At 43.1% G+C, this 18,105-nt stretch overlaps 1 protein-coding gene and 1 pseudogene across 2 annotated transcripts; both read left to right on the forward strand.

Moving 5' to 3' along the window:
• The first annotated feature begins 279 nt into the window (after positions 1 to 279).
• On the forward strand, positions 280 to 7,374 carry LOC310791777 (tRNA wybutosine-synthesizing protein 3 homolog). The gene is made up of 6 exons (XM_083653435.1): positions 280 to 461; positions 804 to 884; positions 2,001 to 2,099; positions 2,350 to 2,421; positions 2,950 to 3,083; positions 6,042 to 7,374. Exons 1-6 carry the CDS (start codon positions 294 to 296, stop codon positions 6,292 to 6,294), a joined length of 807 nt encoding a protein of 268 aa, XP_083509561.1. The 5' UTR covers positions 280 to 293; the 3' UTR covers positions 6,295 to 7,374.
• Positions 7,375 to 9,593: 2,219 nt separating this feature from the next.
• On the forward strand, positions 9,594 to 15,502 carry LOC310792292 (medium-chain specific acyl-CoA dehydrogenase, mitochondrial-like; annotated as a pseudogene). The gene is made up of 6 exons (XR_014553936.1): positions 9,594 to 9,658; positions 10,549 to 10,657; positions 11,989 to 12,129; positions 12,527 to 12,614; positions 14,844 to 15,092; positions 15,196 to 15,502. The product of XR_014553936.1 is annotated as a medium-chain specific acyl-CoA dehydrogenase, mitochondrial-like (transcript).
• Positions 15,503 to 18,105: the final 2,603 nt, after the last annotated feature.

Here is an 18,105-nt window from a genome sequence, read left to right on the forward strand (position 1 = left end):
ATGCACTAACCCGTGCCTAGTCTGCCGGAAATCTAAAGACGAAGAAGAAGAAGAACTCTATCGGCCACCGTAGAAGGCGAAAGTGGGACTGCTGAGACAACAGCACCACAACAACATAAATATATATATACCGGTATATATATATTAGGAAGCTTTTAGACCGGTATAAAGGGTGTGTACTTTACTGTCACTCCTACTCGGTCAAATGATAAACAGTGACACTTTGCCGGGTTATAACGTAACATTGATACGAGTCTGTAGTAGCCTCAAGCTAGGCTAACTGACTAGTAGCCATGGAGAATGCGTTCAATCAGTGGAAGAAGCAATGCCTGAACAAGGTGGACCTGAGTAAGAAGGGCAGCGTAGATGGAGAGATCGCCCACATTGTTTCTGTCCTCAACGGCTGTGACAGCTACTTTACCACCAGCTCCTGTTCAGGACGTGTTGTGCTCATCGACGGGGTGAGAGCTCTTCTGACATCGTGCACATTTAATTTGGGAAGACAGTGATGTTTTTCTGCTCATTGGCATGCTAATAAAGTAGCTAGCTAGCTGGGATATCTAACTTTATGATAATGCTGGCCTCTTAGGCATTTAACGTTACTGGGTTGTGATAAAAGTCCCCAGTTTGGACTGTCCACCTGTCCGTGTAGTTTATCTACCTGTGTGTGTGTGTGTGTGTGTGTGTGTGTGTGTGTGTGTGAGTGAGACTGACTGACTGACTGACTGACTATCTATCTATCTATCTATCTATCTATCTATCTATCTATCTATCTATCTATCTATCTATCTATCTCCTTCTAGCTTCCGGGGAGTACTGATGTCCAGAAGCAGAACTGTGTTTGGTTGTTTGTCTCCCACCAGAAATGCAACTCTGATGACCTGGTGAGACATGATGGACTCAAAAGTCATCCTACACTTTTATTATACATACAAATAACTAAGTGTTAATATAAAGTGCTAACCTAATCTAATTCTGATACCTTATCTATGGCAAGCTGTCTTAACATGTAATAGCTAGACTGGATATGTATTGCACATGTCCATAATTCAAATGTTCCTAGTCAAAAACATTTCAGATCCACACTTGACATTCTTCACAGGACAAATGATGTCACTTGAACTGGAATTATGACAAAATGACGTGGATATCTCAAACGGGATTTTATCAATAGTCATAATTTAATTGTAGATATATATTATCAAGGTATAGATATCTAGAAATTAATTTGGGTTAGCAATACAGTATCTCAAATTGGAGATATCTTCAACTTACAGATATCTCGAATTTGAGTTTTGACTAGGAGAAATGACGTTGCAGATAGCTGTAATTAGTCCATGTCAGAAGCTACGGCAAGTGGGAGGCAGGCTTGCTAAGTGTGTCTGGAGACAATAAATATTCAATTCAATACACTGTCAATTTCTACCACTCTAGTGGACAAAGCTCTCATTCGCCCACAAATTCCTTGATGATACGCCCTTTCTATTTAATGGTATTTTCTAACTATCTTACCCGCAACAGCAACCGCTATTTCTTCTGCTAACACTGTTCAAATGATTTGCTGGGCCAATACCCAATGGGAAGCCTCGCACGTGCAACGTCACGCACAACAATTCCAACGTTTGAGATATCTTTAACTTGCATTCTGCCTAGTCAAAACAGAATTACAGATATCTCTGTCGTTTTGACTTGACGACGTTATAGATATCTTGAATTAAAATGATTACGACTCTCACTAGTCAAAATTACATTGATATCTGTAATGTTAATTATGGATAGTCAAACTAGCTAATAAATGTTAAAACAGCTTACCATAGTATCAATTACTATTCCATCTACTGAATACTTTACTCTTGACTATTCCAATATTTACTTTCTAATTCATGAAAATGAATCATAGTTAATCGAACAGATAATCTACAATACTAATAATTTGAATGATTGAATTTTACCACGTGTGTGTGCGTGTGCGCGCGCGTGCGTGCGTGTTCGTGTTACAGATGTCTGGTCTAGCCAGGTCCAGTGGAGATGCTGTGTTGAAGTTCGAGCCGTTCGTCCTCCATGTTCAGTGTAGGAGGCTGGAGGATGCCCAGCTAATGGTGAGGATATGAGATGTAGGTCAGTACTGTTACTGTACATACTGTATATAAAAGGTGTCTCTTGTGTTTCTGTATATTGTGGTCCATGAACAGTGGAGACTACACAACACACAGCTCTAAACTGCTGGTGGGGAGGACTGTCTATGTTGCTATTGATACTGTTTGTCATGAGAGTTTGTGAATGAAAGGTGTTGTCTGTAGCATTTTAATAGCAGTGAACCACAACGACCGCTCTCTAACATCTCCTCAGCACTCGGTGGCCGTCAACTCCGGCTTCAGGAACTCTGGTCTCACCGTCAGCAAGACAGGAAAGATCATCACGGTACGCTCTCTGAAATATCAATGAATTTGGTGTATTGATTTGTCCAATAATAGCTTACATATACGCGCTTGGCTTACATAGATGCATGTGGATGGCTTCCTTGTCTGACATCGCATGTCCACAAGGTGGCAGCGACTCCACTAGTCTTGAGGGAGCCACCCTGAGCAGTGGATACTACAGAAGAAATATGTGCATTGTTTAAATGAGTGGAGAATGCTAGATGGGAATATAATTGTTTTATTTTGCCCATAGAGAGGCGTTTCCAATATTTTCAGATTAAGCATCAAAATTTTAACCTGTCGCTGCCAGATGGATGGCGGTTGTTTCACATTGTGAATTTGTGAACTCAATACCGCCCCATCTGGCAGAGTCAGGTTATCAAAATGTGACAGTCTCCATCATATCGTCTCTGGTTAGCCATGACAAAAACCAGAACATTAGTTAGACATTAGTATGAGAAATGCCTCATGAATTGCCTTGACCATGTAACAGGTCTAATTGCATCCTTGGTGTGTTTTGTCCCTCCAGGCGGTCCGCAGCACCCATGGCCTGGAGGTTCCTCTCACCCGCCAAGGAAAGCTCCTGGTAGAACAGGACTACATCCACTTCCTGGTCCAGGTAGCCAATCAGAAGATGGCGGAGAACCTGAGACGGATACAGAGGTCAGTCTAGATAAAAAGAGCACTCAGATGGAAACCAAGGTTATTATAGTTAAAACTAAACTAAAACTAGGTGTGTGGGGGGGGGGGGGGGGGGTAGACTGTAGAAAAAGGGGGAACAAAACTACCGTAACTGAAACAATATTGTGTACTTACACAACTAACTAAAATAAAACATACAGAAAATGTCTTGTCAAATTTGTCAACACAACAAGCATAAGGAGGCATGGTGCTGTTTATTGAGACTGGGCCGTCTACATGACTGTGAGTCAATTGCCTTCAGCAAAGTGTTGTGTTTGTATAATTATTTATAGTATAGTACCTATTTGAACTTCTTAAATCTAGCCCCTGACAAATACCCCCGTGTTATAAATAATACACTACTGTCTGTGTATATATACAACTAAAACTAATACTCCAACTAATAAAAACTAAACTAAAAATAACTATTTTTAAACAATAAAGACTAAACTGAAATGAGCAAACGCACAAACTCACTTAAACTAAACTGAATTTGGGGGAAACACACACATGCACACACACACACACACACACACACACACACACACACACACACACACACACACACACACACACACACACACACACACACACACACACACACACACACACACACACACACTCAATCAATCAATCTATTTATAAAGGGACAGGGTACATTAATCAACATTCAACAATCAGTAATGTAAATGTAGCCGAGTTAGCCAGAAGGCTAATTTTCATCGGGAGTCCCTTTGCCTGGTGTTGATCAGCATCCTAGAATTAAAAAAAAAACTATAATAGTTAAAAACAAAAACAAAAGACAAAAAAGAAACACCATTGTTAAGAAAAAAGAACAACAAGCACATACAAACCAGGATAAAAGCAGATAAAAACACATAGGTGTCATGCTGTAAGCGGGTAAGTGAATGAAGGTGGTTGAACAGCAGACATAGTTGGTTATTAATTCGCCATTTCTTAGCGTTGTATTTGATGGAGATTCTCTGACTGATTGTGGTATTGAATTCCATTGATGAGATGATTTGAAGGAGAAGACAGTCTGGCTAAAAGCAGTTTTCCAGAGTGGGGTTGTACAGTCCCCTCTAGTGGCTCTGGTTGTACAGTCCCCTCTAGTTGCACCTCTAGTGGCTCTGGTTGTACAGTCCCCTCTAGTGGCTCTGGTTGTACAGTCCCCTCTAGTGGCTCTGGTTGTACAGTCCCCTCTAGTGGCTCTGGTTGTACAGTCCCCTCTAGTGGCTCTGGTTGTACAGTCCCCTCTAGTGGCTCTGGTTGTACAGTCCCCTCTAGTGGCTCTGGTTGTACAGTCCCCTCTAGTTGCACCTCTAGTGGCTCTGGTTGTACAGTCCCCTCTAGTTGCACCTCTAGTGGCTCTGGTTGTACAGTCCCCTCTAGTTGCACCTCTAGTGGCTCTGGTTGTACAGTCCCCTCTAGTTGCACCTCTAGTGGCTCTGGTTGTACAGTCCCCTCTAGTTGCACCTCTAGTGGCTCTGGTTGTACAGTCCCCTCTAGTTGCACCTCTAGTGGCTCTGGTTGTACAGTCCCCTCTAGTTGCACCTCTAGTGGCTCTGGTTGTACAGTCCCCTCTAGTGGCTCTGGTTGTACAGTCCCCTCTAGTGGCTCTGGTTGTACAGTCCCCTCTAGTGGCTCTGGTTGAGGTGGATTTTGAGATGATGAAACCAGACAGGGGAGGAGGAGCTAAACCGTGCGTGATCTTATAGACTAGGCAGACATTTTTGAATTTGATAAGGTTTTCCAAACTGAGCAGATTTTACTAGCTTAGGATGTGGCAGTGATGATAACTGAAAGGCTTCTTGTCCAAAAGTTTAAAGTGCTTGTTTGTATAATGATTCCAGTGGTTTGAAGACAGTGGAGTCAGTGTGTATTAGACCAGCTTATCAGACAGTCTGTGATGTGAGAGATCATGTCAGTGTGTATTAGACCAGCTTATCAGACAGTCTGTGATGTGAGAGATCATGTCAGTGTGTATTAGACCAGCTTATCAGACAGTCTGTGATGTGAGAGATCATGTCAGTGTGTATTAGACCAGCTTATCAGACAGTCTGTGATGTGAGAGATCATGTCAGTGTGTATTAGACCAGCTTATCAGACAGTCTGTGATGTGAGAGATCATCAGTGTGTATTAGACCAGCTTATCAGACAGTCTGTGATGTGACAGATCATGTCAGTGTGTATTAGACCAGCTTATCAGACAGTCTGTGATGTGAGAGATCATGTCAGTGTGTATTAGACCAGCTTATCAGACAGTCTGTGATGTGAGAGATCATCAGTGTGTATTAGACCAGCTTATCAGACAGTCTGTGATGTGAGAGATCATGTCAGTGTGTATTAGATCATCTTATCAGACAGTCTGTGATGTGAGAGATCATCAGTGTGTATTAGACCAGCTTATCAGACAGTCTGTGATGTGAGAGATCATGTCAGTGTGTATTAGATCATCTTATCAGACAGTCTGTGATGTGAGAGATCATCAGTGTGTATTAGACCAGCTTATCAGACAGTCTGTGATGTGAGAGATCATGTCAGTGTGAAGTTTCTGGTAAACCTGCAGTTTGACAGACTGCATTTTACTTTATTGCAGACTTGTTTTATGTGGGTTTTGAAGCAGATGTTTGAATCTATATGTATTCCGAGGTATTTGTATAATTGGACAACTTGTAGTTTCTCTCCTGAAATGAGAATGTCTTGCTTAATGTCAACACTGTGACCTTTGGGGAAGAACATACAGACAGTTTGAGATCTATTCAATTGAAGACAGGACTGATTGAGCCAGGCTGTGACCTTCACCATAGCATCTGTGAGCTTATTTGCTCCACACACACACACACACACACACACACACACAGAAAATGCAAAGCTATAGTAATTCTGATGGGAACGCAGCTGCAGTGACGTGGTTCTGATCCCTTCTGTCACCCTCAGGTTCCACCAGAATCTCCAGTCAGCCCTGTCTGCAGAGCAACTGCAAAAACTACAAATCCCAGACACCCACAACTCACAGGACCTACAAAACCAAGAGCCCCCTCACAGACTGGACACAGGGAAGGGAGGAGGGGAGGAGAGTGTGTATAAGCGGAGGCGGAAGAGAGGACAGCAGCACCAGACTGACGGCAGTGACGCCGAGGCAGACAGCAGTCCACCTGAGCTGGAGGACTGCATGGATCTGTTCACATGAACTTTGTTTTTAGAGGACTTACAGTAGATAGACAGGAAAGGTGGGGAGAGAGAGGGGATGACATGTGGTAAAGGACCACAGGTCAGAGCCTTAGTGGTACCTGCTCTACCAGGAGGGGAGAGAGAGGGGATGACATGTGGTAAAGGACCACAGGTCAGAGCCTTAGTGGTACGTGCTCTACCAGGAGGGGAGAGAGAGAGGATGACATGTGGTAAAGGACCACAGGTCAGAGCCTTAGTGGTACGTGCTCTACCAGGTGAGAGAGAGAGGATGACATGTGGTAAAGGACCACAGGTCAGAGCCTTAGTGGTACCTGCTCTACAGGAGGGGAGACAGAGGGGATGACATGTGGTAAAGGACCACAGGTCAGAGCCTTAGTGGTACCTGCTCTACCAGGAGGGGAGAGAGAGGGGATGACATGTGGTAAAGGACCACAGGTCAGAGCCTTAGTGGTACCTGCTCTACCAGGAGGGGAGAGAGAGGGGATGACATGTGGTAAAGGACCACAGGTCAGAGCCTTAGTGGTACCTGCTCTACAGGAGGGGGGAGAGAGAGGATGACATGTGGTAAAGGACCACAGGTCAGAGCCTTAGTGGTACGTGCTCTACAGGAGGGGAGAGAGAGAGGATGACATGTGGTAAAGGACCACAGGTCAGAGCCTTAGTGGTACGTGCTCTACCAGGAGGGGAGAGAGAGAGGATGACATGTGGTAAAGGACCACAGGTCAGAGCCTTAGTGGTACCTGCTCTACCAGGTGAGCCACCAGGACGCCCCCAACTCCATGTACATTTGAAACAAAACGGCGGTAATTTGAAAACCTCTCTGCCTTTCCAACGTTAAGCACAAATAAAACAACTTTAAAAGTGTTTACGCCCTCCATCCACACCCGACCACAACAGCATTCCTGGCCACCTTCTATTTTCTAGTCATATGTGACTATATCTACCATTAGAACACGGCTCTCTCGAATACTCGATTCTGATTGGTCAATCAACAATATTCACCGGTCATTATTTCTCGACAACCGACCGCTGCTCTGCCACACCTGGATTAATCAGTTGATAAGAGCATTTTGTCCGCAGACGCTACTAATTAGGCCAACCAGTTGCAGCTGTGGTGTCTTGTGTGACAATTACGAATGAAACCGCTTTGTGTTGAAAACGCTATTAAAAAATCTATTTGAATAATTATTTTTGTCAGATTATTGAATGATTTAGTTGTAGGCCGTGTTCTAAGCGGGATAATGTATACTGAGCCAGTGATTACTGGAAATAATGACCTTCAGGTGAATATTAAGCCCTCCGCTGCGCGTCGGGCTAAATCATTCACCTGTCGGTCATTATTTCCACAGTAATCACCGGCTCAGTATACATTATCCCTTACGTATCTAGTCATGTGTGACTCTATCTACCTCCATCTAGTCATATGTGACTATATCTACCTGTATCTAGTCATATGTGACTATATCTACCTGTATCTAGTCATATGTAACCTGTATCTAGTCATGTGTGACTATATCTACCTGTATCTAGTCATGTGTGACTATATCTACCTGTATCTAGTCATATGTGACTATATCTACCTGTATCTAGTCATGTGTGGGGAGGATTTGTGAAATGATTTATAATGATTGAAATATGATATTAGTAATAATGACCAAACATGAACACGTTTATCATAATTGTGATAAATGCATTTTTGTGAAACAATACGTTTTTGAAGCCTGTGGACTTCTTCAAATTAAATGATATATTAAGTGAACTCAAGGCCTTTAAAGTTATTGAACAGCATGAAGGAAAGTACAGTATTTTTAGTCTTGAATTCTATTTTAGACGTCTTAAAAAAGTGGTTTTCTGTGTGCTGCTTTTAAAGTGAGACATCAACCCAGACGGGCAACAACAAATGATCTTGCATTGATTTGTCACATTAAGCAGGTTTAAACATCTTAAATGGATCCTGATGAAACTGATTTTCTAACCAGCCAGTTTTTAAAGCCATTTTCTCCCCTCTGATTATTCTCTCATTTCCCCCCCCTTTTTTAATTGGCCAATTCCCCCTGTTTTCCTGGTCGTTGCTCCACCCACTATGCCGATCTGGGGAGAGCCGTAGACTAGCACATGCTTCCTCTAATACATCTGCAGTTGCCAGCCGCTTCTTTTCACCTGACATTCCATTGCTATTCCCCCAGTTCAGCCCCCCCCCCCATCCCCGAACAGGCGCCCCAACCGACCAGAGGGGGCAGTACTGCAGCAGCCTGGACACATATCCCAACGGCTTCCAACCCGCAGACACGGCCAATTGTGTCTGTAGGAACGTCTGACCAAGCCGCTGCCGGGAATTGAACCCGGTTCTCCGCGGTGGTACAGTAGGTGAGTGCTTTTACCTCTACTTTCAATGGAGGACAAATGGGGGAGATTTAGAGTTGACTGTTAAATACATTTATTGAGCTAAAAAACCCTCAATTCCTTGACTGTCTCTTTCTCTCTGGATTGCTGCGTCTTCCTGGCTTCCTAGCTAGGACATTGCCTTACAATGTTTTATGTGTTTATTGGTTTGCTGTATCAGGCGACACTGATGTCTTTTTATAATCCCAGAATGCTATCAGACCTTATGATGCCATTTACACCTGTGCTAGATGGATATGTAAAGATTAGCAGTAGATAGCTCCAAGGCTAAACACAAAGAAACTGACTGTACCTGATCAATGGCTCAATTATTAGCCTATTTCACATCCATCCCAAATCAGCCTTTTTGTGTCTAAAATGCAGGAAGTAACAATATAAAAATTTGATTGCATGCAATTTATATGAGTGCATGTCGTCTAATTTTCATATCGTGTTACTTCCTGCATTTTAGACACAAAATGGCTGATTTAAGTGGGATGTGAAATAGGTGTATATCTGGACTTGTACGTTAGACTAAAAGAGCTGCTCTAAGTGGAGTCAAAGTGAAGTTGGCCTGGTTTATACCATATGTTACCTGATCAAATTTCAGTTGTGCAACTTTTTTTCATAAATATGGCCCCAGCTGTTTATTAAGCTATGTACCTTATATGTTAACAGTCATCAGAGTCCATAAAATGACATCTTTGCCAACTGTTTCATTGTCAACTTGCCTGATTAAAGAAGCGTTTCTGTTCACAATAGGTTACTGATACAAATCCCTCCGTGACTGTTGCACTGTTCGTAAAATCATTCTCTAAGTCACACTGTTGACCAGACAGTTTTCTCTGTCAGGTTTCAGTCAGCGCAGTGCAGTGAAGGGAGAGAAAATGCTGATCTGATTCTTGACATGAGGGGATGTCCTGGAGAAACCTCAAGCCCAGGTGCAGTATATCATTGATCATGTTGTGCCATGGGGCCAGGTACAGTATATCATGTTGTGCCATGGGGCCAGGTGCAGTATATCATTGATCATGTTGTGCCATGGGGTCAGGTAAATCTCTGGTTCACAAGCACATAGACGGAGGCAGTTTCAGGATCAAAATAATCAAGTTTATTTCTCCATAAGCAGCTGAGACATGGCTTTAAAAGGCAGTGTAAGGCCGTCTTTATAAAGGTTTAAAGAGTCATTTCAAAAGGTAGCAGTCTCTCTTAAAAGGCAATGCAAAAAGTGTCTTTCTTTATCCAGTAGAAGGTTCACTAAACTAAAAGAAGGGGAATTAATTTAGCCTAGGTAAACCCAGCCCCCACGTGACCTGCTCTCTCAGTTCCCAGTCACTAGCGTCTAGACCCCGAGCCATTCAAATCGATTTCTGGGGCGATTGAAAGACCCACGCAGACCCGCAGCCAATGAGTGACGGCGTGACTGCCAACATCAGTCCTGCCGTGAGAGAGTGCGTCTTTGTCAATGACGTATAACAGCTGCAGCGGCTTAAGCACTGGTAGCCATTAGCTTTTCGTCTTTCCAAAGCATAGCTCCCGAGCTAGCTAGCTACTAGCTATGGCTATGAACAGCAGCTACGTTGATGAAAATCAAGTGAGAACAGCGATCAGTTCAGTTCTAGCAAAAATAGACGATTTTTCCCACGAGGAACCCTATTGTTGTTATTGTGTCGCCGTTAAATGCGCTAATGGAGGACCAGATACGCAAGGCTTCTAATCTGGTGCGTAGCGACATACAGATGTCAAGCTCCCGCTGCTTTTAATGCACGCGGGCAATACAGATGTGCTAGACGTAGCTAGTACAAAAACATCTGCACTTATCTGTTGTTTTGAAAGACATTTTGACTGTGTTTCTCTCCATGCTACCTAGGTACTTCCTCCTGGCCCGCACTAACCCAGACCCTAAATGCTCAGCCGGCAAGGCTTTTACCGGCTTCATCGTTGAAGCTGACACTCCAGGAATTCAAATTGGACGGAAGGTGAGAACAGGGTGACCTGCTGGCGGCTCTGAACTGCTTTTCCATTAAGACCCAAATGATCTTTGGAGTTGAGGCTCATTGCATTCAAAAAATTTAATCTTTTTTGTATGAGAAATCAAAGAACATTTTTAACTTAAAAAAATTGCTAATATGATGCGTCGCACAAGTAGTACAAATGAAAAAAGGTAAACAACAATATTCCCAACCCCCAAAACACTTGCCTATCATGGACTTGATGTGAAAAGTTTGTTTCCTAAAAATATTCAGCTTTTCTTTTCGTGTCAACTTACGTGTGTGCATGCCACGGTGTTGGTGACAAATAAAGATGGGGTTTGTCCGTCCGGTTTAATCTTAGAGGAACTCCATTCACCTTTATGTTTGTTTTGTCTAAAAGGTGGCTAGAATAAAGTTATACCAACAGTATGTACAGGGAATATTCCTGCTTGTCCATAAATGGATTCTTGTCCAGGGTTCTGTCTCATGAACATTTTGACCAGAGGTACCGGCTCACCTTGCCTCGCATTTTTTTGGTTTTCCACTGAGAAAGTACCGGGCTGGGGCAATACTTTTTTTTCAGTCAGGTCGCCATTGTAAATAAGAATTTGTTCTTAATGACTTGCCTGGTTAAATAAAGGTTAAATAAAAAAAAGTACCACCACCATTGTGGTTCCAAACTTTGGTGGAGACTATGCTAAAAGGTGATGTGAAAACACTGCAGACTACTGATTGGTCAGAGAATTGTCTTGAGCACACATAATGCTAACGGTAGCTACCAGTTTCGCTTACCCTCTTACTGTGTGTAGGACTTTCCAAACTGTCCTGTTATTTTCAGCTGTCTTTTCATCTTACTGCCTTCAGCCTCTTCTGAAATAAAACCTGTCTCCTTGCTCAGCCTCAACAGACGGCCGTTTTCAGCTGTTTTTGAGAGAAATTAAAAGCTGGGTCTGAACGCCGAGCCTCCTCCTGCTGTTGTGATACGACACACAGGCATTTAGGAATAACTATACAGAGATCGCCAATCTTCTCACTGATGGTCTCATTCGCTCATGAAGGTCATATTATAGAGGCACCAGTATTTCATAACCAGTTAAAAGTTCCATCTAGGGGCTTTAATTGTTTCAGGAATGTGGCTCACTTACATCACTGTTGTAACCTATGCTGCACAGCTAACCTGCTCTGTCTGGAGGAGCTTAAATTCAGGCTCTGGGATCAGAACAGATAAAGGAACCACCTCACCAAGCAGTTGTCTGGAAACATGTACCCATTCCCACAGGATCCTGATATACTGTAAACAAACGCCAATGATTATGTCCACGTGTCTGTCTGTGTAGGAGCTGAACATGGGCCAAAGGTGCTCAGATACCAGAGGCATCACCTTTGAGGATGTGAGGATACCCAAGGAGAACGTCCTCATCGGAGAGGGAGCTGGCTTCAAAATTGCCATGGGAGCCTTCGACAAGACGAGGCCACCAGTAAGTCGACTACCTGCAAGCATACTGAACTGTGGTCCAAGTAATAATCTACATTTTCATATAACAAGTGATTTTTGGTATTCTCTATCAACCATTGATAAAACACATTTAGTGAATCAACCTCTAGTCGGCTCGTGAAACCTTTTAAAAATGATGCTTTTTCCATACTTTCTTGATTGAATGCATGCTTCAGTACTACTCTGTTAATTGACATGTGTAATGCTGTCATCAGCTTCTCAAAGAACACTCAAAGGATTTTCTCACTAAAAAAAACAAATAGAAAATCTGGCCTCACGTTGCTAAAAATCAATCTTAAATTCAGTAGCCGTGTCCCTTGTGTTTATTGTTACTATTTGTGAGTATTTGTGTGTTGATGATCTTCATTAATGTAACACAGGTGGCGGCAGGAGCGACAGGCCTGGCACAGAGGGCTCTGGATGAAGCCACCAATGGAGAGGAAAACCTTTGGGAAACTCATTGCTGAGGTTTGTGACAGAACTCATATGCACGATTTCTAATATGCCCAGTTCAGATTAGGCGCTGCGAGCCCTCGCTGAGGCAAATCGGCGGTTGGCTCGGCGCTCCATTGCTCCGTCTGAAGTGTTCACAGACGCGAGAGGAGAACTTGCCAATGAGTCACAGAGGCCCGACAGATATCTAGCCTGCTAAATATCTGGTCATGTCGGGCAGAGCCATCAACGTGTTTCAGCCAATGAGAGCGCAGTGAGACAGACACGGCCGGCCAACGGCATTCTACCCGCACAACCAAAAATCTAATTTTTAAAAAGCATTTAGCAGCTACTTAACTGATTTTGGATGTTTAGTAAAGATCATTCTATTATCTATTGAAACCCAAAAGAATATTTGAGATCGCAGTGAACTTAATAACTCTGACTTTGAACCAAGTCTGTAGAATGGCCCATGTTGTTTGAGCGTGTGTTTAGAAAGAAAGCCGGTGTGAGACTGCGTTTGTGGACTCGGGGATGGGGATTCTCCTGGTGAAATATCTTGTAATGTGTGATCACGTGTCGCAGCTCAGTCATATGTGAAAACCACAACGACGCAAAGACTCCTGATTACGAGACAGTTACTTGTGTAGTGTGACAGGAACAGCGACTGACGACCGTCGGGTAGCGTGTACAAGCCAATAGGCAGCAGCACAAGGTCATGTGATTCCTAGGTGAATAAAAGGAACATTGGCAAGCAGCACAGGCTTAATAAACTGATACAGATACTTGTCACTGCCATGTTTTGAGTGAACAGGTTTGACTGGTTTCACATACAGAAAAACACAAAATAGCAGTGACACTGCACTTACTTTTTTGCCCCAGCTTGGTCAGATAATAACATTATTATACAGTGTGCAGACTACAAGGATGTTCAAATGTGAAGACAAATGCAACAAAAGATAATATGACATGCTCACTGTATACAAAGTTCAGTGTGCTTAATAAACAAATGTCAGAAGATTTAAATGTATTACATTTTTATTTGAAAACCGTGGTTATTTCACTAACTTTTAGCCTTCATTAATAGTCATTTTTACCTTTTTTTTGATAGTCTTTACCAGGATATTTTTTGACCAAATAATCGTTCAGTGAAAAATTGACCCTGCTTAACAATAAACCCCAGACACACCAAGCCCACAGTCGGCCATCGGCCAAGTCTGGCCGTCTGTCGCTGTAGTATTTGTGGTGTCTCTCACTTGACTCGTTGGCTCTAGTCTGCTTTGATGGCGGCTTGTCGGCTGCTATTTTGGCCAATACAACATGTTGAATCAGTGTTGGGTCGAGAAGTCACTCTGATTGGCTGGTCAGGGGTAGAGAAATCACTCTGATTGGCTGGTCAGGGGTAGAGAAATCACTCTGATTGGCTGGTCAGTGGGAGCGAAGCAGGAGAGAGTAGTGTCCTCTAGTAAGAGAGTGGCGTCAGTGGAGGACCAAAATGCAAGAATCATTAGCCAATGAACAGCCAGGAATGGGTCTCGCGCTACTTTTGCATGCTAAAATAAAGCAGATAATGTACAATTTGATTCATTTCAAGGGATGAAAAACCCTTTCAAAGTACAACACTGTCTATTTTGATGCAACTCGACAGTGCTGCTTTTTTTACTGAAGAGTTCCACTTTCTACTTCCTGGAAAAAAACTGGTCCATTGGAGTGAATGGAGATGTCAGAACTCTTCTATTATACGGCTCTGGGGGAGAGGGCACACAAAACGCTCTGCTCATTTTCCAACTTTATCTCGCCTGATAATTCCAATACACGGATATTTTCACGACGACGTGCGTTTGGGAAAGTCCCTCGAGCTTGTCGCTGCATCATCAGCCATTTAATGTGGGGTTTCTCCTTATTTTTCCGCCTCTTCCTTTCAGCAAAAGACGAGACGAGGGCTGACATACGCCAGTGTTATTTGCAAATTTCTATCAGACATAATTCTCGATTAGAAGTAGCGGTATTCCGAAACCGTTTAAGTGAGTGAAATGGTAGGCCAACGCTACTATCTATTTCATGTTTCATGAATCAGGTCTCACGCAGGCCTGTGCTTGTTGCCCGTCGGCTGTCGTGTTTGTTTGCAACTTTTTGGCCCTGACACAGGAGACGTGAGGTGACGTAACGGTCAGCATCTAGTTGCCTCTAGTCTTTTCACTGTGTCAGACTCAGCACCTATAGACAGACTGGTTGAACACGCTTCTGTCTCTTCCTTGCTCACAGCACCAGGCAGTGTCTTTCCTGCTGGCTGAGATGGCCATGAAGGTGGAGCTGGCCAGGATGGCCTACCAGCGCTCGGCCTGGGAAGTGGACATGGGGCACAGGAACACCTACTACGCCTCCATCGCCAAGGCCTTCGCCGGAGACATCGCCAACCAGGTGGCCAGTGACGCCGTGCAGGTCTTTGGAGGCAACGGCTTCAACAGCGAATACCCGGTGGAGAAACTGATGAGAGACGCCAAGATCTACCAGGTGGGTGACGTTACAACAACAACAACAACAACAACAACAACAACAACTTAAGTGTTTGGGAAGACCTCACACTCTAATCCTGGGATCTCTCTCTGCTTTGCAGATCTACGAGGGCACCGCTCAAATCCAAAGAATGATCATCGCCCGTGAACACCTGGGAAAATACAAGAAATGAACTCTGCATGCCTGAACAGATTGTGCTCAAAATGTCCTTTGTTGTAATATTTTTTTATAAATATATTCATGCAAATAGATATGATCAAAGCATTGCAGGATAGGTCCAAATGTAAATTGCCTTAGGTCTAGCACTTATCCATGCCTTGTTCTTTTTGCTATCACAGTTGACTGTAACCAATCAAACAAATGTAAAATAGAGCAGCAATGCCAGTGTGAACAATTTATTATTTTATAACCCGACTGCCAGATACAACCACTCTTGTTGAATTTAATAAATTATGTACAGTAAGAGGAACATGTTAATTTATGGATGGTGTCTTATGTCATTATTAAATTAAATGTGAAAATGCATTGTATTGTTTGAAAATGGCAGCCTGCCGAATTGAGGGATGGTCAAAGGGATGTCAGTCATTTTTGTAACAAGGTCGTCATTTTAAATTAGAGGGGTATAAACAAACAGGTATGCAGGAATGGATACTATTTATATTGTTGGGAAGGAACTGGGGAATAAAAATGGAAATCAGAAGAAAGAGGAAAGTATGGAAATTCACCATCGCACTGCTTCACCACCTGCACTCTCATTGTGCATTCTATATTTCATCTTTATCAGTGCCTAAAAACTGATCCCACGGTCATGAAAAACCTGGAAAATTCGTGGAATTTCAAAATCTTGTTTTGCAGACATGGAAAAGTCATGGTATTTGTAAAATCCTTAAAAGTTTTGGAAAAGTCATGGAATATTTGTCCAGTGTAGTAGCCTATTGATTGAGTCACCACCTCACATTAAATGGAGATTATATTATGCATTCCTGAAAATTATTAAATGTGTATGCCTAAACCAGTAGGTGCTCAACCTTGCCCTACTTAGAGCCACATTTTATTTGTATTTTTTATTTACTAGCAATCTTGCACTATGCGCACTCGATTCCTAGGCTCGCCCGCCCTGCAGCTCGCCCATTACATAATGCACATGCTTGGCCTGTAATAGCCTCACCCAGGAAGGATGGCATCACTGATTACATCATCACTGAACTTGTAGCCTCAGCCAGGAAGGATGACATCATCACTGATGATGCAATCAATCACCTAATTAAAAACTCCCGTCACCTGCATGGGTGCGCATAGCTGTGGCCGCGCGTGTGCGGGGGGGGGGCTGCCTCCAAACAAACTAACTTTTCTTTACAGCATCATGTTTTGAATGGAACATCTAGTCGCAAAACAAGTGCAAGTAGCATACTAACAGAATTACTGTATGTTACAGAACACAGTTATGAGTAATTTCGTAGCTTTGCAGCATGTCTTCCAAACAAAAAATATTTCCTTTTCACAGAGAGAGGGGGTGCACCGTTCCTGGAGGTACTGCAATACCAGGTCGATGCGTGGAGTGGACGGAGCAAGCCCCTATTCCATCTCCCAGTTCCAAAAATCAATTTAATATATGGTCCCCGGGTAGGGGACGTATCAGATATTAAACTGATAAGAACAGATACTACACTTGATCTTAGCCAAAAGGCCGAGAAGCGATACCGCAATGCTTTCGGAGCGACGGGGGCATTCTCCGAGGTGTCTCTCTCTGTCGCGGTGTTCTACTGAATTTCTACGCAAGACCACATAACAAAATATAAAGAAAATGCTGTTGAGCCGGTTATGAGTAAAACAATATCAAAACGCTAAATATGCTTTTTTTTAAAGAACACCAGAATGCGTCTTTTCATCCGTTTCTGGTCACGTGTTGTGCCACAGCCCAATAAGAAACGAGTACGATCTAAAAAATTAAAATCCTAAATACTTCTTTTAGCCATAAAGTTGTCGTCTCGGATAAGATGGAGATGCACCAGAACTGATTTTCCGAAAAGAACAGTGTCCGGATTCAGTGAATTTCAACATTGTTTCAAGGGAGGGAAGAAAGTTACATTGTTGCAATCTGACGCTACACGCACACACACACACACACACACACACACACACACACACACACACACACACACACACACACACACACACACACACACACACACACACACACACACACACACACACACACACACACACACACACACACACACACACACGGAGCTCTGTCTCCCTCATGTGAAGGACCAGGCTAACTGCACCCATTCACACCTTTCTATTTTACTTCACACATACAAACTACTTTGCACTGTATACAGTCAGGGATATCGAACCACCTTGAGGCACAATACACCTTGTATTGAATTTGGGCGTAGCCGTAGGTGTGTGTGGTACACGCATCATGCATGCAGCTTGAATGGTCTGAATAGCGTATTAATGTTGCAGACTATGCATTTAGCACAAAGCTTCTGCTGAAATAATAAACTATGCTACTTAAAATAATAAAGCAACATGAAAATTAAGGTAAAACTGAACTTTTTTCCCGGATTACAATTAGGTTTGAAAGTAAAAGAGATTAAACCTAGACAGGAATTTTAAAATATAGCCATGAAAGATAGACACGGTCCTTCATGCCACAGGGATGAAGAGAGAGGAGAGGTTGAGATGACAAAACCAGTAGCTGGATTGTTAAATTGGTCTACAAGGTAGGTAGGTAGGTAGGTAGATAGGTAGGTAGGTAGGTAGGTAGGTAGGTAGGTAGGTAGGTAGGTAGGTAGATAGATAGATAGATAGATAGATAGACAGACAGACAGGCAGGCAGGCAGGCAGGCAGGCAGGCAGGCAGGCAGACTGCGGTCAACTGAGCCGACGTTCGCGAAACCACAGTCAAGCCAGCCGACACTTGGTTTTTGATGCGTGTCTATTCGTGCCGTAACGGTACTGCTGCTTCACGGGTGTTCGGAGCGGGCTAAAAAGTCGAGTG

The sequence above is a fragment of the Poromitra crassiceps genome (assembly GCF_964638095.1).
Source record: "Poromitra crassiceps genome assembly, chromosome: 17".
In the NCBI taxonomy this organism is placed as follows: Eukaryota; Metazoa; Chordata; class Actinopteri; order Beryciformes; family Melamphaidae; genus Poromitra; species Poromitra crassiceps.

Bases quoted from the DNA above. Each gene is read 5' to 3' on its own strand.
- LOC310791777 (XM_083653435.1), top strand. From the start codon at position 294: ATGGAGAATGCGTTCAATCAGTGGAAGAAGCAATGCCTGAACAAGGTG. The intron at 885-2,000 runs GTGAGACATGAT...TTCGTGTTACAG, and splicing joins AATGCAACTCTGATGACCTG to ATGTCTGGTCTAGCCAGGTC. The intron at 2,422-2,949 runs GTACGCTCTCTG...TTGTCCCTCCAG, and splicing joins AGACAGGAAAGATCATCACG to GCGGTCCGCAGCACCCATGG.